We start from the raw sequence: 27,949 nt of genomic DNA on the forward strand, positions 1-27,949 counted from the left end.
GTCGACTTCAAAGTCTACTGGAATTTCTTGTGGTAATTCCATGATCTTGTTGGGGATGTAATATTGCTGTGTAAAACAGCTGTTTCCCTGCTATATCCCCTTCTGGTTTCACGCACAGTTTCCCACCTCCAATCCACAGAGCTCCCACCGTCCAAACTATACTCACTGGTGTTTCCAGGGTCCTGGGGGAGGAGTGTGTTTGATTGTCTAGCTTTCGTATTATCTTTTCTGCTTATGGGTATATTTAGCAGGTATGTATGCAGTGATCTTATTATCCTACCCTTTTGACTTTAGTGGAGATACTCTGGATTTAGACCCAAGAAACTGAGGTCAGAATCTAGCCCTCAGAGAAGTATATTGGGATTAAGAGTCATCACTTAGGGCTAGTCTACACTGCCATGCTAAATCGCTTTAACGTGGCTTGTGTAGTCACGGCAGAGCGCTGAGAGAGAGCTCTCCCAGTGCTCTAAAAAACCCACCCCCACAAGGGGTGTAGCTACCAGCGCTCGCGCACTGTTTACACTGGAGCTTTACAGCGCTGAAACTTGCTGCACTCGCAGGGTGTGGGTGGGTGTTTTTTCACACCCCTGAGCGAGAAAGTTGCAGCGCTGTAAATTGCCAGTGTAGACAAGCCCTCAGTTTCAGCCTGATTCTGTAGCATTGTACTCCAGTCAGCAGGGTTCAGTTCAGGATAGTGTTTGGCCCTAACCCATGCTAATCCCCATTGATTAGAGGTGAGAACTGATTGCATGTGCATGCAACTTCATCAAAGCTCTCTGGTTGACACAACACTGTGAGACCTGAAACAGAAATGAAAGTATGTTTAAAATCAGTTACGTGCCTTTCTGCCTTTTGCTATTTGAGGCATTCCAAATAGTTAAACCTTACACTTATGTAAGTTCACCTTCATTGTGCCTACATCCCTGTACACTGAGGGGGCAATCTCAATAAAATAAAATCTCAGCTCATCTGTGAGGTATCTTTCTACTGAATTACTCCAAGTCCTTGCTCTGTGTTTTCTATCAATTATCTCTGGGATAAAGTTAAGCGTAATAACTGCTTTGTGGTTTAGTACTGGATTATATGTTGCAGTTTGAAATGACACGCGCACACACGTAAAAAGAAATAAAATGAGCAACTGCTTTTTGTTTTCCTTCTCACGCCACAAATACTGTGCTCAGGCAGATGTCCTCTGCCAGCTGCTGCAAGCCTACCTGTATTGGTGCCATGGCACCGGGAAATGTTTATAGCTCCACTATAGTGGAAAAAGAAGGAAGTATGAGAATGAGTCGGATCTCAAGGCGTGTCTGCAAGTGAGGAAATTCACACGCCTTTTTGTACTGGAAGGTGGAGTGCAAATGTCTCTATTTAAAAAAGAAGCCTTATGCCGAAGGGGAGAGTCTGTTACCTATCCTATGGTGCTGTGAATTGCTTTATATCTGTTGTCTTGCTATACAGTATCATCAGGCTCTAGCCTGCCATACACTTACTGTCCATTAGGACCCTCCTGACGCATACTAACCGTTTGTTAGGGCTTGTTTACACTTAAAACACTACCGAGGTACAGCTACACTGCTGTAGTGCTACAGTGAAGACACTGCAATGGGAGGGACTGTCCCATGAGCGTAGGTAAGCTACCTGCCCGAGAGGAGGCAGCTAGGTGGGTGGGAGAATTCTCCCGTTGACCTAGCACTGTCTACGCTGGCAGTTAGGTCAATTTAACTTCGTCGCTCAGGGCTGGGGATTTTGCACACCCCCTGAGAGACATAGTTATACTGACTAATTTCCTGGTGCAGAACCAGTCATTTTAGTGTGCTTTGATGTACCCCTGCTTTGAAATGGGTCTGTTTGTTACTGTTAGTGCACAGCAGCAGGGTCCACATGGACAGGTAGTGCACAGCACGCTAGGATGAGATAGTCACACTCCAGCTTTCTGCAAACTACATCTTCACGTAGAGAAGCCCTAGATGAATTTGTACAGGGATAGATAGAACTAGACTGAAAGCAACATGGAATTACAAATTTCAGTCAACCCTGTGTAGTTAGCTGGAGTGTTTGTCTGAAGTAATATCAGGAGTGCTTTGAAATAAATAACTTGTCGTTATCTGGGTTCTCTAGTCGTGCAAGGTTTGAATGCATCACTGCTTAACGGTGAGCAAGTTTAAAGAAGAGTTAGTATCCATTATCTGTAACCTTTGTGATAGACTCCCAATAAAAAAAATTATACTCATGAAAGTGCGTCGGAGGACTTTCTTGTTGGACACTTCATCTTATGGTGGCATAGTTACAGAAAAATAAAAATGCCATATGCTAATCGAGTGTAGAATTACTAAAAGGAAATGCATCTGGTTGGTGGGAAAGGAGGGAGACTAAGCAAAAACAGGAGATTGCTTTTCAGAGGGTTGTGACCTTGAAGGATTGATTATAATGAATGCAGTGTTTCAAACCCTCTTTCTACCTTGGAATTCATGCATACTGATGGAAAGTTCACTGACAGTGATGTGGCTCTACTGTAGAAAATCATACAGTAACATCACCTCATCAGTGGTTGAAAGCTTTCAGAATGTAAACAAGGAAATATATTTTACACAAACCAATATTAAAATTTTGCCAAAGTTAATTAAATCATTCATGGACTTCACTTTAAAATATAACCTTAAAAAAAGTTTGATATACAGGAAACCATGTTGCATAGCTTATTTGTCTTCATTAGAGATCCCGAGCCTGAATCGCCGCTTCTTCTTCGAGTGCTTGCTCATGTCCATTCCATATTAGGTGTGTGTGTACTTGCCACATGCACCAGTGCTGTAAGTTTTTCCCTCAGTGGACTGGTTCTGGCGCTCTCTGGAGTGCCATGCATATATGTGCTGGGGTGGTAGGTGGGTCTTGAAGTGGGCTCGACAGCTCAACGGGAGTTGGAGCCTGGCCACCGTCTGGAGGGGAAGAGCTGCCTCACGCAGGTCTTTTCTCTCCTCTGGTTCTCTTCCTTTTATGGGACGTAGGAGAACGCCCCCTCCTGGCCTTTCTTTGCTTTTTAACTGGTACCGGAGATGGGGGTTGGTGCTAGTGGCTCGCTCTGAGGTTGCAGGGCTTGGAGCAGAGTCTGATCTCGTCGGCTCCGAGGCTGGTGTGAGGGCCGACTCCGTAAGGAGCGCTTGGAAACGAATGTCCTGCTCCTTCTTGGTCCATGGCCTGAAGCTCTCGCAAATGTGACACTTGTTGCTCACGTGGGTTTCCCCTAAACACTTCAAGCAGCTTCTATGGGGATCACTGACGCATACGTTTTTTTTGCAACAGTCACAAGGTTTGAAGCCCGGGGTATGCCCTGTCCCTAGGCTTTGTCCCATATGGGACTAACTAACTATTTCTAACTTAACACAAAGGGAGCTATTAACTATACAACTTTAAACAACTATATACAACAAATTCGCTACTAGACACAGTAGAGATAGGAAACCTTGCCGAAGCAAGGAGAGGTTCCTGGATGGTCTCTGGCGGCCAGAAGGAATTGAGGGAGGGGGGAGCTCGCAGCACCCCTTATACCGTCATATATGCGTGCCGCTCCACTCCGCCTAGAGCCGGTCCCCTATGGATACCACTGGGGGAAAAGCTTCCGGCACCGATGCATGTGGCGAGCACACACACCTACAATGGAATGGACATGAGCAAGAAATCTCAAAGAACAATAGTTATGAAAGGTAACTCTTTCTTTTTCTTGGACATTGTGCTGTCATTTACACCTATGTAAAATGCTGTCAAATCTGAATACCCTAAAGTCACGCAGCAAATCATTGATAGGTTTGGCACTAGCCCTGATTCCCAGTCCCCTGTTCTCTCCCCTAAACCAAACTCCCTCTATTTGACTGTTTTAAATTAAAAATGTGACCACATATTGAGATTCCTCATCTCATTTTTTTCATGAAGGCCCCATTCTCTCTGATAACGTGGATGTGAGTTGAATATTTGTAAAAATTCTGGTGCAGTTAATTTTTTTTTAATATTGTAGTTAATTTTCAGTCAGTGACTGGTTCAGTACCTGCATTTACATGAATGGAACTGTTTTCTCTTGTGGGAAGGACAACTATGGGCATGTCTGTATTACAAAATTAAGTTGACTTAAGTTACGTTGATGCACAGCCACCACAGTAGTTAAATTGGTTTTGTATGTCTACACTAGCTCCTTCTGTTGGTGGTGTGCACCCTTACCAGGAGCACTTTTACTGGCTGCTAGTGTGGGGAACTGTGGAGCACTGACAGCCAGAGCCCCACTGGGCTGATGGCAGGGTTCCTGCTTTCAGCCACCAGGGGCCGACAACCAGAACAGTCATCGCAGTGTCTACACTGAGGCTGCATCAACCTAACTATGCTGACCAGAGTGCTACACCTCTGGAAGCGGAGGAGTTATTAAGTCGGTGCAATGGGTGACTTACATCAGCGGGAACAACATTGTAGTGTAGACACTTACAGAGTAGTGTAGTGTAGACCAGAGTAGTGTAGTGATGTATCATTGTATTTTCCAGCAGGAGGTTGAGCCTCAGGCAGATTAGGCTAGGCAGATTAGGACTGAGAAGGTTCAAGTCCCATTTAGGAAACATTTAGGGAGCCACCCTTTCTCCTTCCAGAACTCTGCATATTCAACACAAATCTGTGGGATTGTTTTCCCTTACTGATGCCTTTTAAAATAATCAAGTGAATGCTGGTATTTGTGCTTTAGCTTGGGGTGGATTTCACTGAGACCCTGCTCTCAGTGCCTGATTGAGAACAAGGGAAATATTTAGTAATAACACATGGCATAGGAAGAGATGGCAACAGCTGTTGCTGACAGCCAATTTCTCTGCCTGCTGAGAAGCCAAGATAAATACTTACCAGACCCTAGCAAGGGGGTTCTTCCCCAGGAGTCCTAGTATCTTGGTATGGGAAAACTGCATAAAGTGAAGCAGGGGGAAGGAGAGGGTGCTGCTGCTTCTCCTTGTAGAGCAGCAGAGGCACAAATGCCAACTTGCTAGAGAGGTGGTCAGGCTAGCATCCTCTTTCAGATGCAGGGAGTGCTGCCTCTGGGTTGGCTGCTTTGCAGTTTAGATTCTAAAATAAATGAACATCAGGGGCAAAATTCTGCCCTTTGCTACACTTATGTATTCTCCCCCCCACCCATGGGGCCTGCCTAGGGGGATGAAACTGAGGAATGATTCTGGGCAGAAAGCTTGCCATTTCAGAAAACCGAGGAAAACTTAATTTAGCTGACAAATGCAATAATTGCTGTAGAAGAGAGAAGAAAGAAATGCCTGTTGAATTTTTCTATTTATTTGCTACTAGGTTCAGTGTTCATCTGTTCTTTTATATAATGTAAAACTCTTGTTGGACTACATTGCACATTTCTGTAAAAAAGAGAAGTTGGCTAAAAGACTCCCAGGTTTTCATTAAGATAGTGTTGTCTGCCCATGTTTGTTTAAATCATGTTTTTTCTTGTTGTAAATATGGCAATATACCCTAGGAAATCGGAGGAAAAGGATGTCCGGTATTACATTCTGTAAAGAGAGCAAACATCCTTGTGAGTTGTCTCCCAAAAAGGCAGAGAAAAATGTTGTTCTTTGTGTGTTCTTGTGTGCGTTTATTAATATTCTTGTTCCCTTAGGCCCACAACTAGCTGACTTTCTCCACATTCTAAAAGTTAGCTTAAAGATTGCAGCAAAAATTTTATATTCATAAACCTATTCTGAGTGGAGGCCCATTGGCTTCAATGGACTCTGTACAGACACAATAGTTTGCCTGAGCGTTGAAAAGTACAAGACAGGGCCTTGCTGTGCCCAAACCAGGAGCTACTATCTCTTCGGAACTGACTGGTGTTTGCCAATTATCGGTATGCATCAGGGTGGATTTGATTTAAATCAAATTGATTTAAATCACTAGACAGGAAGACTCGATTTAATCATGGATTTCTACATAAAAGTGCATTCTTGTTGGTTGTTATAACCTGAATACATATTCTTCACAACTGAGAGATAGATGTAGGTTTCATTTTTAGAAGGTACACACTATACATTTCTAAAGTGATTTATTAGAAAATGAATGATTTTTTGGCTATTTCATTTACCAAAGGTAATTGAAGCAGATATTTATGAAGTCATTGGGAGGTGAACTATCTCCAGTTCAATAGGTTAATCATTAATATTTGGAGAATTCTTTTGCCATGCTGTATTAGGAGGAGATCATCACCAGACAGACATTTACATTGTTTTATTTAACTAAAACAACAATGTTATGTATTCTGGATTTTTTTCTTCAACAGCAAACATATAATATTTTAACAAAACAAGCATATGAAATTTTGAATTTAAACATTCAAGTTTTTTAAAATCTGGTTTGTTTTTGTTAAAATTGTTTTTAACTAAAATAGTTAAATAAAATATTTTAAAAAACAACAACAAAAATTAAAGCGACTATGTCAGCCAGGTCAACATGAGAAACTTAAAATATTGGCTTCTGCAGCTAACTCAGTCGTCTTCACCTTCATTTTCCTGTTTGTTCATAATCTGGAAAAGAAAAACAAGCTTTCCTGCTTTTTCAGGTCCCAGACGATTTCTCAGTTTGGAATTAATTAGTCCAAAGGAAGAAAATATTCTTTCTACACCAGCAGAAGAAGCTACTGCTGTTAAAAGTGAGATTATCACTTCAACAGTCTCTGAATCCAAGCGCTTAAGTGACTGACTTCCACCAGTTCACTGGTTAAAACATCATCAGCAAACATCTATTTCTTGATTGGTTCTTATTCCCAAACTGGGTCTCTTTTACGGCCTGCTGCCATTATAGGGTTTCCCTTCTAGTGAGAGAATAGTATGGTAGATCTCAAATCAATGAAGGCTACGCCCAAAAAGACCTCAAGACTTCTGGAATATGTTTCACTTTTGTTTGTACTGTCTATCCCTCCCTTCTCACATTTATCTCCAGACTTCTTCTTGTCCAGATCTATTCCGTCCCCAACAATCTTCTATTCATTGAACTTTTTGAAACTTTGCACTTTTAGAGAGAGGTAAGGGATTGACTCGGTGTACACAAATTTGCAGAGGGACCGTAGGGTTGAGGTCTGTTATTTCTCACCTTTATTTATTTATTTATTTATTTAAAAACATTTTTGCTGTTAACAAGCATGTTATCTCTGGAGACACAAATCCACAGTTTGAGAACTGCAAAACTAAGCATCTCTGATGATATCTTCTAGACTGAGCACTGAGTCCCATTGGTCAGATAGAAAGATTAACCTAAATAATCTATACAGAAACCCCTGGAACCCCATAAGATTGAGTCCCTCATCCATGAACTATTGGAACTCATTTACAAAACTTTTCTTAAACATTACATGAATATATTGTCTCATACTATAGAATTAGAATTTATAGTCCCTATTCCATGATGAGATATCTTTGAGCTATAATGTATCTTAATTAAAACCATCTTCAGATAGGTTTTTTCCTCAAAAAGCATTTTATCGAAAAAATCTGATTTAAATAAAAAAAATCCAATTTTTTTTTAAAATCAATTGATTTTTATCCATCCTGGTATGCATACTAGTACGAGTACCTCAGTTACTCGTAAATAGGCCCTGCTCCGTATTTTAACAATATAAGCTCTGTGCGCCATTGCTGTCTGTTGCCCACGCAATTAGGAGTGCTTTTACCATGTGACCTCACACATTTTGGAGCTGTTCGTGTGGTTTAGAGTAGGGGTTCACAACTGCTGTGGGTCTCCTGCTGGTGGTGTCACTTCACAACCCTTTTTTGAGAAGTCATACATGAACCAATGAAGTTCGCTGTAAATCAGCAGTCCCCATACAAACTTGAATGTGAAGCTGCTCGCACTGGCTGGTATAACTGAAGGTTCAATATTAGAAACCACTTTCTATGTTGATTTAAAACAAAAAAGACAAGGAAAGAAGAGTTGCAGGAAATCTTACATTCTGTCCTCCACTCATCGTGATGTGTTTACATACCACATCAGTGCCTGGTATTTGAAGATCACCCACTGTTTTGAGACACTTCCCCCCGCCTCCACTGCAATACCAGAGCACAACAGATGTGTTCAGAATGATGTCCCCAACTCTTGAATTTCCTTGCTCTTGCTTGTTATTTCAACTTGGTTTTAGTTACTTGCATCCTGTATACATAGCACACACTCCCTGCTGTCCCTGCTTGCTTCATAATCCCTCTTGGTACCATTTGTATCATGCTGCAAGTCTAGTAGAAGTACTTCGTTGAGGTTCCAACACCGTCCTTAACTCTGCCCCTGGCAAGGAGGGGAACTTAGTTGCCACAGGAAAGAAATTTTAGTCTTCCCAGTTGTGTGTGTCTGTGACAATCACATGACCTTTTGTTGCATGATATTACCTGCACCTACCTTTCTGGCCTGTGTAAAGAGTATGGGTTCTCCTAGGCCTGTTTTAAGAATGGATGGTCTGTTCCATATGCTGCAGGAAGACCTGGAAAAAGTATATCTTCATCCTGTGTCTGGAGTGTGTCGTCTCTGGATGACATTGGGACTGTGAATGGAGTGAGATAAGGAGTGTGCTGGTGGTAAGGGGAAGGTTTTTGTGTAGGCCCTAGGGTGTAGATCACATGAGGTATAGTCTGTGGGAAAGGAGTGAGTGGACCTCACTCACAAATTAGCAGGTGGGTTTGCAGTGTAGAGTCCATTATCTTGAGGATAATTGCCATGTGTGTTCCTTTGTTCAAAGCTGCATGGGAATGGTAATCATTAGTTAAAAGGAAGAGCTAAAGTTGCTGGGGGAATTTCAGCTGAATAATTCCAGTGGAACATTCTGACTTCCTGACTTTCAAACAATTGAGTTCTTTCCTTTTAATGACAATATTTCAATCATACCTTTGTACAGTAAGTCCTGATCCTGCAAACACATGCTCACATAATTTTGCTCACATGGCTAATCCCACTGATTTTGATGAAACTGTGTAGTTGAGTGAAGTTAAGTGCAAGTGGATTATTTATTTTTTTATTTTATTTTATTTATTTATTTGTGGTGCTTAGGAGCCGCAGTCATGAACCAGGAGTCTCGTGTGTTAGGTATTGTACAAACACAGAACAAAATGATAGGGCCCGCCATCAAGGTACAAGACGAGAGACGGATATGGACAGGGAGACAAGGTCGTACAAGTCAACAAGAAAATGTTGTCTAAATAGACACAGGTAGGGGAAGGGGTAGTACACACAAGCAGAGTGAACAGTGTGATGGCGGAACAATAGTAGTATAAATTGTTTTTTGCTTTTTGGGGTTTTTTTGGGGGTGGGTTGAAAAAAAGAGAAGGGCAGGGGCACAGGGCAGGGGAAGAGACAGTAGAAGTGGCAGGTGTGGAGTGAAGCTGACACAAAGAGACTGTGAGAAGGGAGGAGTAGGGTTGGAGCAGACAGCCAATCAGCGCAGAGCAGAGACAGAGAACAGCCTCTCTAGCTTTGATAGGAATATCCAAAAGTCACAGCTTTGGCTGCTTTTGGTCCTTCCAGTGTTAGCAGAATCAGGGTCATAAGCTGTTAGCTGAATCTGGTCCAGAATTTAAATTTTATAAAAGCTAGGATGATAGAAATATTTCTACAGATTGTTTGTTTGTTTTTTCTTTAAATTTCAGTGAAAACTTTTTTAAAAAAATAATTCCTTGCAGTGTTTGAAACCCAAACATTGCAATGGCCAGACTCTGAAAGTGAAACTATAAACAGAAGTGAAACTGGCTTAATGATTATTCTTTGTTCAAGAAAAAAGAAAAGGAGTACTTGTGGCACCTTAGCTCATGAAAGCTTATGCTCAAATAAATTTGTTAGTCTCTAAGGTGCCACAAGTACTCCTTTTCTTTTTGCGGATACAGACTAACACGGCTGCTACTCTGAAACCTATCTTTGTTCAAGGTGAAAGAGGCAATAAACAAAATAAATATAAATATGACTTACACTGTGACAAGTAAATTGGAATTTTAAAATTCTTACACTTTTTCTATACTCTATGGTGTTATTACTAATATAAGTAAAACAAATGTTGGCTGACCATGTTCAACAGTATTCCCTTATTTTTATTAGATCGGGGAATACAGTATTTCTAATCCAAAGTGCTCAGAAATCATGAGTCAGGAGCCAAACAATCCTGATATTGAGTGATTTTAAAAATCAGGAGACTTTTTAAAATTTGAGTTCTTTTTATTTGCCTTTAGCCTTTAGGGTTCACACTTTCAAGTTTATGCTCTGCAGCCATGAGGGCTAGATTTTTTTTTTTTTTAAATTAATGCTGAGATTCTCGTGTAATCAGATGTTTCTAGGAGCTGGGACTTTAAGGAAAACACCAAATATTGTGAACCTTGCAGTAAAATCATGAAAACTGGCAATGTTGGGAATAGGAAGTGAATCAGTCCTCATGAGCCTTATTTGATGTTCGGAATTGGCAGAGGTGGAGCTGTGGCTTTCTTACACTGGGAATACTGTTTTGAATGTGCCTGTCATTTTGTGCAATCTTCTGTATATTAAAAACAAAATGCTTGCTCTTCAGAAGTATCTAATTGAGCCAAGTAGATGAGGGACAAACTTCACCAGAGTCAGGGAACAGTCTGTCTCACACAAGCACACCTCTGCTTGCAGATCCTGCACTGACATTGCGTATTTTAGTGTTAGAGCTTCTTTCACACAAGCAAATTTTAGTCTGATAGATTCCACATCCTAAAAAGAATAGGATGACTGGAAAAAAGTAGGTTTCAGAGTAACAGCCATGTTAGTCTGTATTCGCAAAAAGAAAAGGAGTACTTGTGGCACCTTAGAGACTAACCAATTTATTTGAGCATAAGCTTTCGTGAGCTACAGCTCACTTCATCGGATGCATACTGTGGAAAGTACAGAAGATCTTTTTATACACACAAACCATGAAAAAATGGGTGTTTACCACTACAAAAGGTTTTCTCTCCCCCACCTCACTCTCCTGCTGGTAATAGCTTATCTATCTATTTCATGGTTTGTGTGTATAAAAAGATCTCTGTACTTTCCACAGTATGCATCCGATGAAGTGAGCTGTAGCTCACGAAAGCTTATGCTCAAAGAAATTGGTTAGTCTCTAAGGTGCCACAAGTACTCCTTTTCTTTTTGGAAAAACGTAGTTAAATAACAGAGGATTTAGCTACATGATAAATTTACGCCTGTGTAATCTAAGAGGTGAATTAAGCTAAACGGACAAAGACTCTTAATTCAAAATAAGTATGTCCATACAGACATTTGTACTGGTTTAACTAAACTGGTTTAAAATTTGATTTTAAGTTGAACCAGTGCAGCTTCCCTGTGTAGACAAGGCATAACCGTGGTTGCATAGTGTAATTACAACCTGGAAAAAGTACAGTATGTTATGACAGTGGGGTATTACGTTTTATTCTGAAAAGTGAACAGTATAGTACATCTTATTCAGCAGAAAAATGTTCAGAAACGGATGCATTCATTGGTGTGATGAGCTGGAAAAATGTGCATCTTCCTAAGTAAATGGCAACTGCTTCCCACCCAAGTCTGAAAGGAAGATAATTATTTCTTTGCTGTTAAATCAGTTTAAAATAATAGGATTAAAGCTGTTTGACCCTTGCCTTACTCTGCAAGTAAAGAATTTAAAAATTAGACTATTTATCTCTTGCAAATTGAAAAATTCTTTTCGCAGAGGAATCTGCGCAAGCCTAATAAACAGTTAGCAAGAAACATATTTATCACGGTTGGTCTTGAACTGAACCATGGACTTTGCTATTGAGTTCTTCCTTTCACATGTTGCTTGAGGCATGCCACACAGTACTCATGAGACAGCTCACATTCTCTTTGTTGTGTATTCTTTTGTAATCAGCGAGGTGGCAAGCAGAAGAAAAAAACAACTTGGATGCAAGGATATACTCCTGGTCTGTTGTGAAAAGGGTTGAAATGATCTTCTCTAGATTGCCAGGTTGCTAAAAGTTAAGTAACCTAGAATGTTTTAAGAGCGAGATTTCTGAGTAAAAAAAAAATTTTTTTAAGCAGAGTGTTACTGCAAAGCACCAGTGCACAGCTAGTGTAAAGGAAGATATTTGTGCATTAATCTAGTTCCTGGGCTACCAAAGTTGTCTGGGCAGAAATCTTAATGTAAGAAGAGGGTGGGAATACTAGAAGATGAGAAACTTGATAATTATCACATTTTAGAATTCTTTCTCCAGTCAAAACAATGAGGAGTCCTTGTGGCACCCTAGAGACTAACACATTTATTTGGGATAAGTTTTCATGGGCTAAAACCCACTTCATCAGATGCATGGAGTGAAAAATACAGTAAGCAGAATATATATATAATATAATATAATATAATATAATATAATATAATATAATATATATATATATATATATATATATATATATATATATATATATATTATATTATATATTATATCACATGAAAAGATGGGAGTTGCCTTACCAAGTGGGGGGTCAGTGCTAATGAGCCAATTCAATTAAGGTGGAAGTGGCCTATTCTCAACAGTTGACAAGAAGGGGTGAATACCAAGGGAGGGAAAATTACTCTTTCACACGTGCCTCTCTCTCTGTGTGTGCGTGCGTGTGTGTGTGTGCGTGCGTGTGTGTGTATGTAATATATATATCTAATGTTTCCATGAACAGTTAGGTTCTGTTTATGAAGGGAATTCGTTGCCAATAAAGAATGAGAGAGTAACCTAAAAAAAGAATACAGTTGCTTGTATGTTGCACGTGTTAGATATGAAATGATGTTTATATTCACTGGGTTGGCAGAGAAAGTAAAGATTTATTCCATTGCCTTTTAAAATCAATAATATTGATAGTAGTATTTTGAAATACACCCTAAAAACTCTATTTTATACAGTGTGCTGTACAGTTATCTCTAATTACTGAAACAGAAGGGGCTGGATTCCAGTCAAGGTTAGTCGACAGCTGTTGCTTGGGTCTCATGAGCAGGAGAGCTGGTACTTTGATCTTGTGAGGGGTGAAAACACAAAAAATGACGGTTAATTCCCAAGGACGGCTATATCCATTTAAAAAAAAGCCTAATCATCTAGGGAGCAAAAAGTCATTTCATCCAGGGAAAGATATTGGATCCTTACTGCAGTGCCCTCTGTGAAGCTTTATTCGACACCTTTAAATATTGTGAAAGGCATATGGCTGCCATTCAACAAGGTGTTTAAACATTAGATTGAGGCAGGGACTGTCTTTTGCTCTGCTCCTCCGTGCTACAATAATACAAACAATAATAGTAATACTGTGTGCCTAACTTTAAGTGTGTGAGTAGTTCCATTGAGCTTGAAGTTCTTAAAGTACCTTACTAACTCAGGGCCTATGTGAGGTTTTTCCATGAAAAGCAGTCACGCCATTTTCTTTCCTTTCAGTGTCTTCACAAACTTCATATTGAATTCTCCTTGCCCCACCTGCCAAATGTCAGTGAAATATTGTTTGTGGAAAGGTAATGCATATTGTGCACTAGGGTCAGTGGATTTTTCCAGAACTGAAATTCTGGAATAGTCATTTATTTTTCTGTGGTAGGTTGCATAGTGCTGCTGAAATAATAGCTCAGATTTTAAATAAATAACATTGATTTAATACTGCACCTTGCATAAAAGTGCAAATTCTTCCTGTGCTTTTATCAGCCAAGTGGTTCAGGAAACGTAACCTGGGAAAATCAGTACCACTAGGAAGGAAACATGGAGCAGACAAAATGGCTAGAGACACTAAAAGTGGCATAAGATACATAAAGCACAATGTAGACAAATTGTAAAAAATGTCCACTAAATTTGGTTGCTTCTGTTCTTGAGTGTCTAGCCTGACATCCACCTGGAAGCTTGATTTTTTTAGAAAAGCTGAGCACCCACAACTTGAATTTGAAGTTAGTGGGAGTTAAGAATATTTGGCATGTGAAATCGTGGTGCCATTGAAGTCAATGGAAGCTTTGCCACTGACTTTCAGCCAGGCCAGGGTTTCACCCAGCATCCCTGAATATTGGACCTCCTAGATGTCTTAAGTTGGACATCCAAAATGGAGACACCCAGAATTGGAGGTCTCTTCTGGAAATGTATACCTTTCTTGTTAACCAGAGCAATTTACTTTGTTAGGATAGTACCGCTGGGGGGATGGGGTGTGGGCAGAAACCTGTTTAAATTATGTTGCAAAGTCTGTAATTTCTGGCTGAAAAAGTCCTCAGGTTGTAGCTCCCCCACTGGTCTGAGTGCGAGGTGGTAGTCAGGAAGCATGGAAGGCAAACATGGTTTCTTGGGCAGGATTTTTTTTGTTTATTCTTAAAACAACACCACCTTTTTGTAACTTGACCCAATTAAAGTTGCATCATTTCTCTCTGTAAGACTTAGCATTTATAGCCAAGTTATTGTGTGGTGCACAAACTAGAAATCTGTGTATGCCTCTGACATATATGACTGCTCCATTTCCCTTGCCAAGCATGAAAACAAAAACACTTAGGCTGATTAGTGAATATAGCTTAAAGTATATTCATCACTAGCCTAAATTTAAAGCAGCTTGAAAATACAGTGTCAATAAATCAACTGGAATTAACATTGTAAACATGTAAATGAATGGCATTTGACGTGGATCCAAAAACAATTACTATATTGTATAGTATATATGTATAATATTTTAATTACTGTGTAAGCAAAACATTGTAATAGTCAGTCAGTGTCATTAATACAGTGTCTCAATAGGGCACATACTTGTTTTCCACAGGTAGCCTGTATGCTCACAATTGTCCATTCTTTGAACAATTAACTTTAGACTTTGCTGGCTTTGCAGAAGGTTGGTCTGTCGTTAGTGAATTCAAATACAGTGTTTGGCTAATTTTGTGATTTGTAGACCATATATTTCCCATACAAAGGAAATAAGAGCTGGAATTTTTATCCTGACAGCACATAAGAAAGTATGGGCCATATGTATATTCCATAGTAAAATAAGCTAGATAATCCCCATCCCGAACCTCTTAAAGAAAGTGATCTGCAGATGTGCAATTTATAAACCAAGAGGTAAAACCAATAATAAAAGCTATTTTGGAAATGACTGTGGTCTAAGTGACTAAGTACAAAATCTTATTGGTAATAGGCCTCTTTTTTTTCTTTTCTTGGTACTCTGGGGAAATGTATTTGCTGTTTATAGAAATGATTGTGATGGCCCTCTTCTATGAATGCTATTCTTAACATTTTTATAGTCTCATTTAACTGAAATAAAAAAGCATTAGGCTGTAATCCAGTGAGTAGTATCTGTAACGCAAATGTATGTTTCATCGCTTTATTTTTCCTGTTTATTTTGCCATAGAATAATAGACTGGCAGTATGTCAAATTGCATATGAGGGAGCTTTATAGTAACAAAAGTTATCCGTTATTTTTCATCTAAAAATAAGTTTGGAACAATGAGCGATAGCATGTGCATTCACCAGATCCCTTCCTCATATGAGTCAGTTGTTTGAATACCAATATGAGGCTGGCCAATAGCATGTGATGCTGATATCCCAACCGATACAGAAACAAGCAGTTTCTAGTTATCAGCATTGATTCATAACTGTCCCAAATACTTTTGGAATAAAGCAGTTTGAATTTCTGTTTTTTTCCTCCTTCTGGGGAAAATATTGCTTGTATGGACATGCACAAAAACCCTGCACTTCAACCTTTGGTAGTTTCTTTCTCTCATCAAAGTGAAGTGAGCACCCCTGGTCTTGAAATTGTTCTTGTGAATGGAGTTGCCAAAGATATTGACAGACACCAAACCACTGTTCCCCAGTCTCATCTAAAAATGATGCAAACCTAAGAAGGTTTCATTTATGAGTAAAAAGTTCAAGTGAAAGTGTACCTAAAGATTTTAAATGGAGCTTACCTTTGGTAAGATTTATTTAAAAAACTCTTGATTCTGAGGTAGGAAGAGGTGTCTGTTTTCTAACCGAATATAGTCCAGTGAGATTTCTGTGTCGCTATCCAGTACATGTCATGGGCTATTGTATTAGGTCTAAACCATGGGTACTCAACCTGGGGGCGGGGGATCAAGATACATGCCCTTGGGATCACAAACTAGTTTCACAAGGTTGGGTACATCTGCCTTTTCTTTATGGCTAGATGTAAATGGTGTACATTTGTCCAGAACTTTTTTTTAAATTTATGTTTTAACATGGGGGCATGGGATGGAAAATTTTGAGAAATATTTATAATGAAAAAACAAAACAGAGGTGCTGCATTCTAAAGCATATAAGTCAGTTGCACTTAGTAAATGATTTTGAATGCATATGAATGGGTTGCAACAGATTTACAAGAGGTAGCTTTATTTTTCACACCTTTAAATCTGATTCCAAGCCATTACTTGCTCTGTGTGCCAAATTTTGCCTGGTAATCCAGAAATATTCACAATGGGCAATTTAAATGACAGGCTGAAATTTTCCTCCTCCTCTTATGAGAAAACGATTTCAACACAGAAGTGTAAGGATATACATGTGGGTAAATATTTGTTTTGGCAAATGTTGCAGGTTTGTGTTTGTAAGTCAGACAGTATCCTTTCAGAGGAAATGACAAATCCTACAAAAGTGCATGGTCCTGATTCACCACAGTGTATTACTCCAATTGTACATGGGTGTGACTCTGGCTGATTTCAGCAGAATCACGCTAACATGAAACTAGAGTAATGCAGTGGTGAATCAGGGTGCACAGTTGTATTTATGTAACAGAATTTGTGCTCAAACAGCTTCTTTCACAGCAGTGTTCTCAAATCACTTTCCTGACATTAAGCCTCACAACACTCCCATAACCTAGGTATTATTCTCGCTATACAGAGGGACGAAGCTAAAGTGGAAAGGATAATGACATGCCCAAGGGAAGGCAGGCAGTCAGTTGCAGATGAGTCCATGCTGTCAATTCTAACTGCTTTACTGTCGCTCTCTGTATATATGTTATGTTTTAGTTAAGTATCGATACAGCCAGATTGTGTAATTCATTTACTGGGGTACTGCTAAATCACACATTACCACAGGGGAAACTTCAGGAGTCTGTTTATGTTAGGAGGCATAATCCCACCCAGAGTTTTAGCTGGTGCTGTGGAAATATGTTTACTGCACCGTCCTTCAGGGAATATGCTCCTTTCTTTGTGATGGCCAGTTTGCAGGCCCAGCATTGGTCTTGGGAGAAGGTTTTCTTGATCCCTTTGTTGAAGTTTGGACCTCTGGTGACAGAGAGAGAAAAGACCCTTTACTTGAGTGGGTAAACCCACTAACCCAGGAACCTATCCTTGCAACAAAGCCCGTTGCCAACTGTGCCCACATATCTATTCAGGGGACACCATCACAGGGCCTAATAACATCAGCCACACTATCAGAGGCTCGTTCACCTGCACATCCACCAATGTGATATATGCCATCATATGCCAGCAATGCCCCTCTGCCATGTACATTGGTCAAACTGGACAGTCTCTATGTAAAAGAGTAAATGGACACAAATCAGATGTCAAGAATTATAACATTCATACACCAGTCGGAGAACACTTCAATCTCTCTGGTCACGCGATTACAGACATGAGTCGCTATTTTACAACAAAAAAACTTCAAATCCAGACTCCAGCGAGAAACTGCTGAATTGGAATTCATTTGCAAATTGGATACAATTAACTTAGGCTTGAATAGAGACTGGGAGTGGCTCAGTCATTATGCAAGGCAGCCTATTTCCCCTTGTTCCCTCCCCCCCCCACGTTCTTGTTAAACCCTGGATTTGTGCTGGAAATGGCCCACCTTGATTATCATATACAATGTAAGGAGAGTGGTCACTTTGGATAAGCTATTACCAGCAGGAGAGTGAGTTTGTGGGGGGGGAGGGGAGGGGAGAAAACTTGGATTTGTGCTGGAAATGGCCCAACTTGATTATCATACACATTGTATCACTTTAGATAAGCTATTACCAGCAGGAGAGTGGGGTGAGAGGAGGTATTTTTTTCATGCTTTGTGTGTATATAATAAGATCTTCTAAACTTTCCACAGTATGCATCCGATGAAGTGAGCTGTAGCTCACGAAAGCTTATGCTCAGATAAATTGGTTAATCTCTAAGGTGCCACAAGTACTCCTTTTCTTTTTGCGAATACAGACTAACACTGCTGTTACTCTGAAACCGGTAAAGAGACTGCAATTATGAATGGCCTATAGTGTCTATAGAAAGACACTTAGTGCTCTTCTTTTTCCAGTGTCCTTGCACGGGGGCCAGCATAATCCAGGTGTGTGCGTATGTCTACCCTGGCTCTGTGTATGTGCAGTTTAAAGCAAACAAAAGCGTGAATGTTAAAACGCCACTTAGTGAATTAGAGAAAACAGCCATGCTTCCTAGGCAGCAGCTGTCTGCTAATAACTGAACTGACTGAGCTGACAAGCAGCTGCAGGTGTCAGTTTTATCTTTTGAGCCACTTCTGTCTTCATATCACACTGTCAACAGACAAGACTGTTTCGATCCAAAGGGTATGGGTCTGTATGAAAACAATAAGCATGTATATGAACAGGCAGGGGCTGGCTTTGTGGGGTAGTCGTGTTGGCAGAACCTGTTCTTACTGATGGTGACAAATGTATTTATAGCAATAATGTGTTAGTAGTTAACATAAAAAGGCCTTTTGTCCTTTGCATTTGGAGTGCTCCCATTTGTAGTAATGATGAGAAATATTGCACGATGACAAGCCTGTTTTCTTCCAAGTTGCGTCACTCTTGAATCAGAATGAGCATTACACTGATCTATAGGAGAAAAATAACTTTCATGGGAATACTTTGTACAAACAGATACTTTTTTACTTACCTTGTTGTTGGCTCTTACAGAAAAGTTAACAGTGGGAGAAAATCCTATGATAAATGATTATTGTGCTGCAGTACTAAAGTTGGATAGATCTAATGTTATGCAAACCACATGACTTTCAAGTGTCCAGAAACATGGCTGTTCTCAAAGAGGAAAATAAACCTTACCATCCTCCCCTGAAAAGGCAAAATACAATGTGCTCCCAAGTCATCATCTTAGGGTCTGATCCTACCAGGGCTAAACATACTCGAGCACTTAATTCCTTGTAGGAGATGCCCATAGGGTTGGGCTGTTATAGAGCTTTAGGGCCTGATCCAAAACCCATTGAAGTTGGTGGGTGAGTTTTTCCATTGTCTTCAGTGAGGTTTGGGTTAGGTCTTTAACAATCACTTAGGGCTTGTTTACACTTGAAATGCAACAGCGGCACAGCTGTGCTGCAGCAGTGAGACACTGCCTACACCAGGGTTTCTCAAGCTGTGGGTCAGGAGGTTATTACATTGGGAGTCGTGAACTGTCAACCTCCACCCCAACCCCGCTTTGCCTCCAGCATTTATAATGGTGGTAAATATATAAACAGGTGTTTTTAATTTATAAGGTGGGGGGGCGCACTCAGAGGCTTGCTATGTGAAAGGGGTCACCAGTAAAAAAGTTTGAGAATCACTGGCCTACATCAACGGGAGAGCTTCTTCGTCAGTGTAAGCAATCCACCTCCCCAAGAGACGGTAGCTAGGTCAACAGAAATGTTATTCTGGCAACATAGTGCTGCCTGCGTTGAGGGGGTTAGGTCAACCCAGGTTCATCACTCAAGGGCGTGGATTTTTCACATCTCTGAGCGGCATAGCTGAATCAACCTAACTTTTTAGTGTAGACCAGTCCACCCCCCCCACCCCCGTCCATTCTTCTGCCTTCCTTTGTCACACCCCTTTCCCAGTCCCCCAGTGTAAGCAGAGATTTTGAAATGTCTCAAATACAGTTGACTTAAAGGGTGTGGAAGAGCAGTGCCTTCAGGAAAGGTAGAAAATGAAAGCACAGTGGGGTTGCCAGCTCTGGGAAAACCCTTAAATTGGGCTGTAAACTTAAAAACCACTTTGATGTAACTTCATGTATGTTAACCCTTAAGGCATAGGACTCAATGGTTTGGCTCCAGCTAGTTTTGCTGACAATAAAGGGAGCATTGTAGTCTAAGTATCCCACTATTACAGTTTGAGTAGAAATTGTCAAATATTCACTGGGAAACGATCTTGTTCCATTCTCTTACTTGCCTACTTGGACCAGATCTTTGCTTTGTCTCTTGTTTGGCAAATGTTTCCAAGAAAAATATTTCAATTGAACTAGTTTGTGTTTGTTGCCAATGTACACCCACCTTGTAAAGTCTGAATGTATTTGTTTGTTATAGAGATCACGGGTCTGGTTGCGAGAAAATGGTCAGCATTATCCAAGCACTGTACATTCCTGCGCGGAGGGAGTTGTTGTATTCAGGACAGATTATGGTCAGGTAAGATGGTACTCTTAATCTTTTCTATCACTGTTTAGAAAATAAAGAAGACACCCAATGTTTTAAAAAAGAATTATACAGTGTTAAGACGGCTGATGAACTTTGGGAAATTTGGATACAAATGTTCCTGTTTTTAATAGATCTTCCGGTTGTACTGCTTGTGGCTTGGTGTAACTACATTTGTGAGGTTTAAAACTTGATCTTCTTTGCAGAAACAAAAATGTAATCCTTATCGACACCAGTTGAAAACTCTGATCTCATATGAGCTATAGTTCGGTGATCCACAGTTCATATGATACCTGTCCAGTAATTCTGCCTATCCCCACTGCATCTCACCCTGTTTCATCCATTGACAGAGGTCACACTCCAATTGTATATTCTCCAATCCTTCGGCAGGTGAACGCAGAGAATTAGATTTTTGTAAGAGTAATCAGAATCCCTCAGAAAACATCTTTGCCTTAGCCTGATACTAAAAAGTAACAATAATAAAACCAAAATGTGTGCTATCATAAGAGAGAACCCTTTATATTTTGGCTTGTTTATATTGGGGCACATGTTAAGTTGGATGTTGAGTGTAGCTTTAAATGTCAAGCTCTTGCATGTTCCTTCTTTACTCTCCATTCTTCTGTACCAGTTTGAGTTGTTGGATGTAGTTCTACCCACTCTGCAGGTGGAAACAGCGCACGAGTTCATTCCAGTGAAATTTTCAAGTTATTTAGGTTTGACTGTTCCTGCTCGATCCATTTGTGTATTGTTGATCCATACCACTTTCCAACCCTTCTGATATTTAAGACTAGATCATCAGTTGGTGTAAAATCTGTCACTTTACATGGACTGATAATCTAATCAGAAAAATGGAAAGGCAGGTCATGTTAAAGCACTGAAACTGAATTCATGTTTATGGAATAAATTGATTTTCATGTACACCGTGTGTACATATGATACATATATATTTATTTTTAAAATAAAATGCAGGCTGAGTCTGGTACTAGCCATCTGGTTTAATCACAAACCCTACCCAGCTTCTAAAAATAGTAGCCAAAATTTTCAGTTTTGGGTACCTAAAGTTAGACATCTAACAGAGCACCGCAACTCCAGCTGAAGGTAATGGGAGCTGCTGATGCTTGGCACCTCTGAGCCAGTTTTAATTAGTTGTTCTAAAAAGGAATTAGGTGACTGACTTTGACCCCCACAATGAAAAATGTGCCCAGTAGTTATTATGTGAGTATGAACAACTCTTGTGTACACACAATACCTGAAATGTAGTGAGTGTTGCTCTCTTTTCAGCATGTACATCAGGAGTAGGCAAGCTTTTTGGCCCGAGGGCCACGTTGGGGTTGCGAAACTGTATGGAGGGCCGGGTATGGAAGGCTGTGCCTCCCGACACAGCCTGGCCCCTTCCCCCTATCTGCCCCATCCCACTTCCTGTCCCCTGAATGCCCCCCTCAGAACCTCCAACCCATCGAACCCCCCCTGCTCCTTGTCCCCTGACCGGCCCCTCCCGGGACCCCTGCCCCTAACTGTCCCCCGGAACCCCACCCCCATCCAACCCCTCTGCTCCCTATCCCCTGACTGCCCTGACCCCTATCCACAACCTCACCCCCAGACAGGTCCCCTGGGACTCCAACTCCCCCGCCCCCCGGACCTCCGCCCCATCCAACCTCCCCCTGCTCCCTGTCCCCTGACTGCCCCAACCCCTATCTACACCCCTGCCCCTAACCGCCCACTGGGACCCCACCTCCTATCCAACCCTCCCTGTCTCCTGACTGCCCCCTGGGATCCCCTGCCCCTTATCCAACCCCTTTGCTCCCTTACCATGCCACTCAGAGTGGCAGGAGCTCGCAGCCCTGCTGCCTGCAGGAGCAGGCAGTGCGGCACACTGAGGCTGCGGGGCAGGGGCGATAGCCGGGAGGGGCTGCGGGCCATAGTTTGCCCACCTCTGGTGTACATATTGAAAGGCTGAACTGCACAGGACTTCAAGCAGGGTTCATGCTGTTACCTTTGTAAAATCTGAATGATTCCATTTCCTGAGGGACTTCTTACTTGATAGTAAATGGCACCTTCAGTGTTTTAACTGTTGTTTTAACAAACACTATTATTTACAGTAGGATGAAACATAGGATATTGGCAACAATCTGCGAAACAATTAAGTAGCATTTAATATAAATAATACAGCCAACAACTTGATTAGGTAGCATATTTTTAGTGCGACAAAGCAATTTACTACTACACTGAGTAATCCTGGTGTTTTTAGAAGAATGCTTTGGGATTTAGCAGCACCGCACCAGTTGACATTAAGGATGTTGCACAAGTAAATTGTCTTGCACCTATTTGAAAATTTCTCCTTGATGCGTTAACCACTTGTGTGCTGTGTAATGTAACAAATATATGGCTTAAAACAGATTTCCAGTGTTGCCTGTTGTACAGTACCTGGCAGTCACCTGTGAAGTGCTGACAATCCAATGAGACGCTAGAACTTTAAAGGACTACTGCTGCATGGTTAGTCACCTGGGTGTAGAGCTGAGATTTTCAATAGCGCTTATGTCCAATTGAAATTGTATGAGTTTGGTAACTAACTCCTGGGCTCCTTTGAAAATTCCAAGCATGACACTTATGTCTATCAGCAAATTGATTATGGAAGTGTTAAGATCTTTACTGAACTCAGAACTATGTTATTAATCTTGTTTGAGCCCATATCTGCTGCCAGAACTTGCAGGTATTGCCACACTCGCAGTTTTCAATTGTACGTTCAGTCATTTGAGTGGAATGTGAAGATGTAATCAGGGAAACATTAGGAGGACATGTTTCCGGGGGTTGCTCTTGCACCCTTGTTCATTCAAGAGGCTCATGTTATCTTAACTTTAGCATGCTCAGCATAGGAATCTTTCTGTTTGGACTTGAGATCATTGTCACTTTATATTACTGCAATGAGCAATTTGCTATAGCTAAGCCGAAGACAGTGTTTCATTTTTTTCTTCTTTCTTTCCATACTATTCTGAGCATTGGAAACTTATTTTTTAGATGGCACTTAATTGTTCTTTGAAAGAATGTTAATTGAAGTGAATGCTGCTGAATACAAATACCCTTGTGCAGTGTTTGATACGACATTAAGATGACAGTAAATTACACATCAGGTGGTGGATCCTCATGGAAAATGCAGTGCACCGCTATTTCTTGAACAGGAAATATTCAGATAGCATTAAACCAGTCATTTAAAATAAGGCTGTTTGATTTATTATAATTGAAATATTGTGGTAGCATCACCCTGCTGCTGTTGTGGTACTTTGTGCATATGCATGGAGACAGTTTGAAACTAGTAGCAGCTGGTAGCTTAACTGTAATATGTGGTCCTGGCCATCCCCAAGTTTTTGCATCTGCCCACCCAGTTATTCCAGGTCCACTTTTGGGGACTCCCCTTTTATCACCCTCTCCTCTCTCTTGATTCTTGGTGGAAAGAAAAGTGAGTGTGTGTTGCTTCTTCCGTTGCATTGAAATCAGCTGGTAGATGAACTTCCAAAGTGGTTTGAAGACTAGGTTGAAGCAGAGATTTATCTGTCTGGTCTGGAATGAGTTAAAAAATTGTGATGAGTGGCAGTTCTAAATTTTATCCTCTTTTCTTTAAAAGCTTCTATGGGATCTGGGTGCCTTCCAGAGTGGGAGAAACTTCACTGTGATTGTTGTTTTTGTATCAGACTCTTTCCTCTGTTTTGATCTGAGTAATGCTAATTTGTGTGTAGTAGTTGAGGCTGTGCATAATGTTTTGGACGGTGTGTGGAACATCTGTGTATAGTTCTATATAGTATGAGTGTCTCTGTGTATATTACACATACAGAGTATGAGACTTATTCTTCCCTTGGATCCCCATCATATTTCAAAGAGTGCATTACATTTACTGAATCATTTTTATACTTTTGAGTACCTTCATATGCCCTGCTTTGGGGATAAAATATGATATTTTCTCCTTTTAAAAAGCTTTTATTTATTTAACGATAAAACAGGCATTTCCTCATCTCCACATTCTATAAATTTTAATGGACTTGTGTGAGCTTATAAAATACACAGCTGAACATGAAGTAAAACCCTAAAAGCACTGCTGTCACTGTAAGCTCCATTTGAAATGGGTGCCTTGGACACACTCAATAAAGAGTATGAATGGCTCCATCTATCAAGATACCACAAGAGACCTCAAGCAGCTGTTGAAGTTGGACCCTTTCCTATCTATCCTTTTGCACTTCTTCAGATAGTATGGATTTCACTCTTACTATTATTATTACTTTGTTTTATACACAGTAGTGCCTAAAAGCTCTGCCGAAGATTAGGGCCCCATTGTGCTAGAAGCTGTACATAGCCATAGTGTAAAATTAGTCTCTGTCCCAAAGAACTTAAATCTAAACAGATAAATCAAAGGGTGGGAGAAAGATGAACCCAGATCTCTTGAATCCAAGTTTAGTGCTTTAACCACAAGACCATCCTTTCTGTCCTAATCAAGATCCTTTTCCAGTGCTTATGTATCAAAGGGCGGGTCCATGTATAAAAGTGCCCAGAACCTTGTATAAACTATATAACAGCGTACTGGGGATTCAGTTTTTAGGTAGCTGTTCTTGTTTGCAGAAGTTATATAATGCATTTGAGATGGATAGCTAGCAGTCTTTCTGAACAATCCCATGAAAAATATAATTTCTGTAACATCCCTTTCCTTTCCCTTCCAGAAGAACTTGCCTATAAGTTTAACAAGACTTGACACAATGCGGGGGACTTGTTCTGGTATGAAGAAACTTGCACAGAGAGTATAAGCTGAATTGATTGCCACAAACAGATTAGCATCTGTGACATTGAAATTGCAGAATGCTTAATTACATACTCCTTTAGTTGACAGAGAGAAACTTTTTAAAATTAAAATACATTCTAAATGGAAGCAGCTGAGATATAATATCCCTAAAACGTAGATTCTTTAAAAACACAGATGGTAAATATCACTAGCAAAGACCTTGTTAGTCAGAACAACGTTCTTTGAATTTGCTTTACAAAGAAGTAATTCATGGTACAGTATTATGTCAGCAAACAGGACATAGCTTAGTATCCTCGGCCTCAAATAAGAGGCACCTGTAAATGGTTTGGTCTGCGTTTTCTATACGTTTAACTTAACGTGGCTCTGCTGGAGTATTTATGCACAGCAAGAAAGGGAAGAACACATATGTTATGTGTTAAACACAACTCAAGTATGTTTTCCACAGGGGTTTGCACCTCCTTTTTTCCTCCTCAGTCTGGGGTTGTAAGGGTTTCTCATGATGAGCTCATTCAGGAAGGTTAGAGCTGGACTTTAACCGAGAGTTTAACTTTTAATATGCTCAAAGAAGTGATGTTCCTACAGTGAAGTTGTTGTGTGATATACCAGGAGAGTTAATGTACACATAATACGTCCATCCAACTAGACAACATTTAAATTAATTAAAACAAATCCCCACAGTGTTACAACAAGCATCTTGAGTCTTATTTTTGTGTAAACGCTCTTTCCTATGCCTCATGTCATCTATTCTTGCGTCATAATTTAGGCCCCTATTTTGCAAACCTATACTACTGGTTGTAATATTAATACACTGAGTAGTCCCTTTAGGTCAGATTCTGACACCTATACTCCATGGGGCACACTCAACTGTGTAGGTAGACCCACTGAAGTCATTTGAACAAAATTCTTCTTTGCCTTGATGCCTTCAGAAAACTTGGAGTTAAGCTGTTTGTAGACAGAGACCATTGTCTAGCATGTTGATCAGTATTGTCTCATTGTTTACCTGTACTCCCCGATTTGCTGTCTCTGTCTGTTGTCTCTTACTGAAATTGTAAGCCCATTGGGGCAGGGACTGTCTTTTTGTTCTGTGTTTGTACAGTGCCTAGCACAAAGAGGTCATGGTGCATGACTAGGGTTCCTAGGTGCCATGGTGATATTACTGCTAATAATAATTAATAATTACTAATGATAATACTTAATGAAAATACTGAAGGCAATTGGACTGGTCATCAATAAATGCTATACTCTGTGTTAAGAGTTTGTAGACTCATCCCAACATTCTGAATTCTGCAGATCAGGGATTGTACACTGGTTCGCTTTTTAAAGTGCTATGCCCTCTTATGACACTACATACAAATAAACGCTCAGTAATAATTCCCAAACCATATTTTATTATAACTCCTCAGTTGAACCTGTGTCACTACTGAAGCATGTCCACCAAAAGTCTCTGCTTTTTAACACTCCCTCATGATGTTCCTTGCATTTGCAAACTTGCTTAGAAAATATGCAGGGATACTTAGGTAACTTTTTTTTCAAAGCTACTTTTGGAGTTAAACTTTGCATAAAGACTGAATGATTATCACTGGTAAGGATTTTTCCAGGATGCTTTCAGTTTAAAAAAACTCAATAAAATAATTTGTAGGACTATTGGCTTATGCCTTTGTAGTTTTACAACATCTTTCAAATAGCAGATATATATACTGTCTATGGGGTAGATTTCAAATTCAGTGGCTTAATTTCAGGAAATCGGATTCCATCTGTCTAAACATTGTAAAGTTAGGACTAATTCTTTCGTTAGTTGATATTGGGCTCTGCTATAATAATTCTGGTAATGATTCTTGGGTATACTTGCAAAACCTACTGCTGCGGTTATTGGGACCTTGGTTTCCCAGAAGAAAGATAGGGAAGTATTGGGGATGGAGGCAGGGAAAGCACCAAAACTAAGATTGTGTTTTTTAGTACCCTGGTTTTATCTTGTGTTGAGTAATGTATAAATCTTTGTGCAGGATGTCAGAGTTCAGTGTCTTTTGCTCCAAGCATCTGTTGACACCCTTGTAAACAGAGCTAATGACAGTGTTAACTGAGCAACTTCTGGAGATGTATACTTGTGTAAAAATGGGTTAGAGCAGGGGTTCTCAAACTTCATTGCACCGTGACCCCCTTCTTTTACTACGCAACCCCAGGCTGGGGGACCAACACCTGAGCTGCCCGAGTCACTCTGCCCCGGGTCGGGGGCAGGGTGGGGGAGGGAGGTCAAAGCCTGTTCCCCACTGTTACAGTTACAGGGGCTGAAGCTGAAGCCCAAGGACTTCAGCCCAGACGGGGCCTGTAAGCTGAGCTCTACTGCCCAGGGCTGAAGCCCTTGAGCTTTGGCTTCAACCCCAGACGATGGGGCTCAGGCTTCGGCCTCAGGCCCCCAGCAAGTCTAAGACAGCCCTGGCAACCCCATTAAAATGGGGTCGTGACCCACTTTGGGGTCCCGATCCACAGTTTGAGAACCGCTGAGTTAAAGCATGCCTTATCCACAGTCAGCAAGTGATTGGTTTTTGTGCAGATACTGTAATGTTCTAGAAACAGCCTCATAGAGTATAAATGCCAAGTTGGCAATAAGCTTTTTAAGTCATCACTTCTCAGCTTGTGGGTCATGACCCACAACGGGTCACCAGAAGTTGTTGGAGTGCAGCGGGGCTGTGTGCATAGTCTTTGTCTAGTGCTTCTTTGAGGCAGATTTGTTTAAACCAATTCAGTCCTCAGATGCCGAAAGTACCTCGTACAGACCATTGTGCTGAATCTCATAGTGCCTCCTGTCAAGCACGTTGTGAACTGTTGCGAAAGATTCTGGGATCCATGTAGCACCTCACTAGTTTGT

General features: G+C 40.6%; 1 protein-coding gene across 1 annotated transcript in view; it reads left to right on the top strand.

The window, feature by feature from the left end:
• Positions 1-27,949, top strand: part of MYO10 (myosin X) — a 281,597-nt gene that overhangs the window by 41,756 nt on the left and 211,892 nt on the right. Inside the window, exon 2 of the mRNA XM_073332289.1 lies at positions 20,196-20,294. Within this exon, the coding sequence (XP_073188390.1) occupies positions 20,196-20,294 (99 nt within the window). The remainder of the gene's footprint in view (positions 1-20,195; positions 20,295-27,949) is intronic.

The sequence above is a fragment of the Lepidochelys kempii genome, chromosome 2 (assembly GCF_965140265.1).
Source record: "Lepidochelys kempii isolate rLepKem1 chromosome 2, rLepKem1.hap2, whole genome shotgun sequence".
NCBI lineage: Eukaryota > Metazoa > Chordata > Testudines > Cheloniidae > Lepidochelys > Lepidochelys kempii.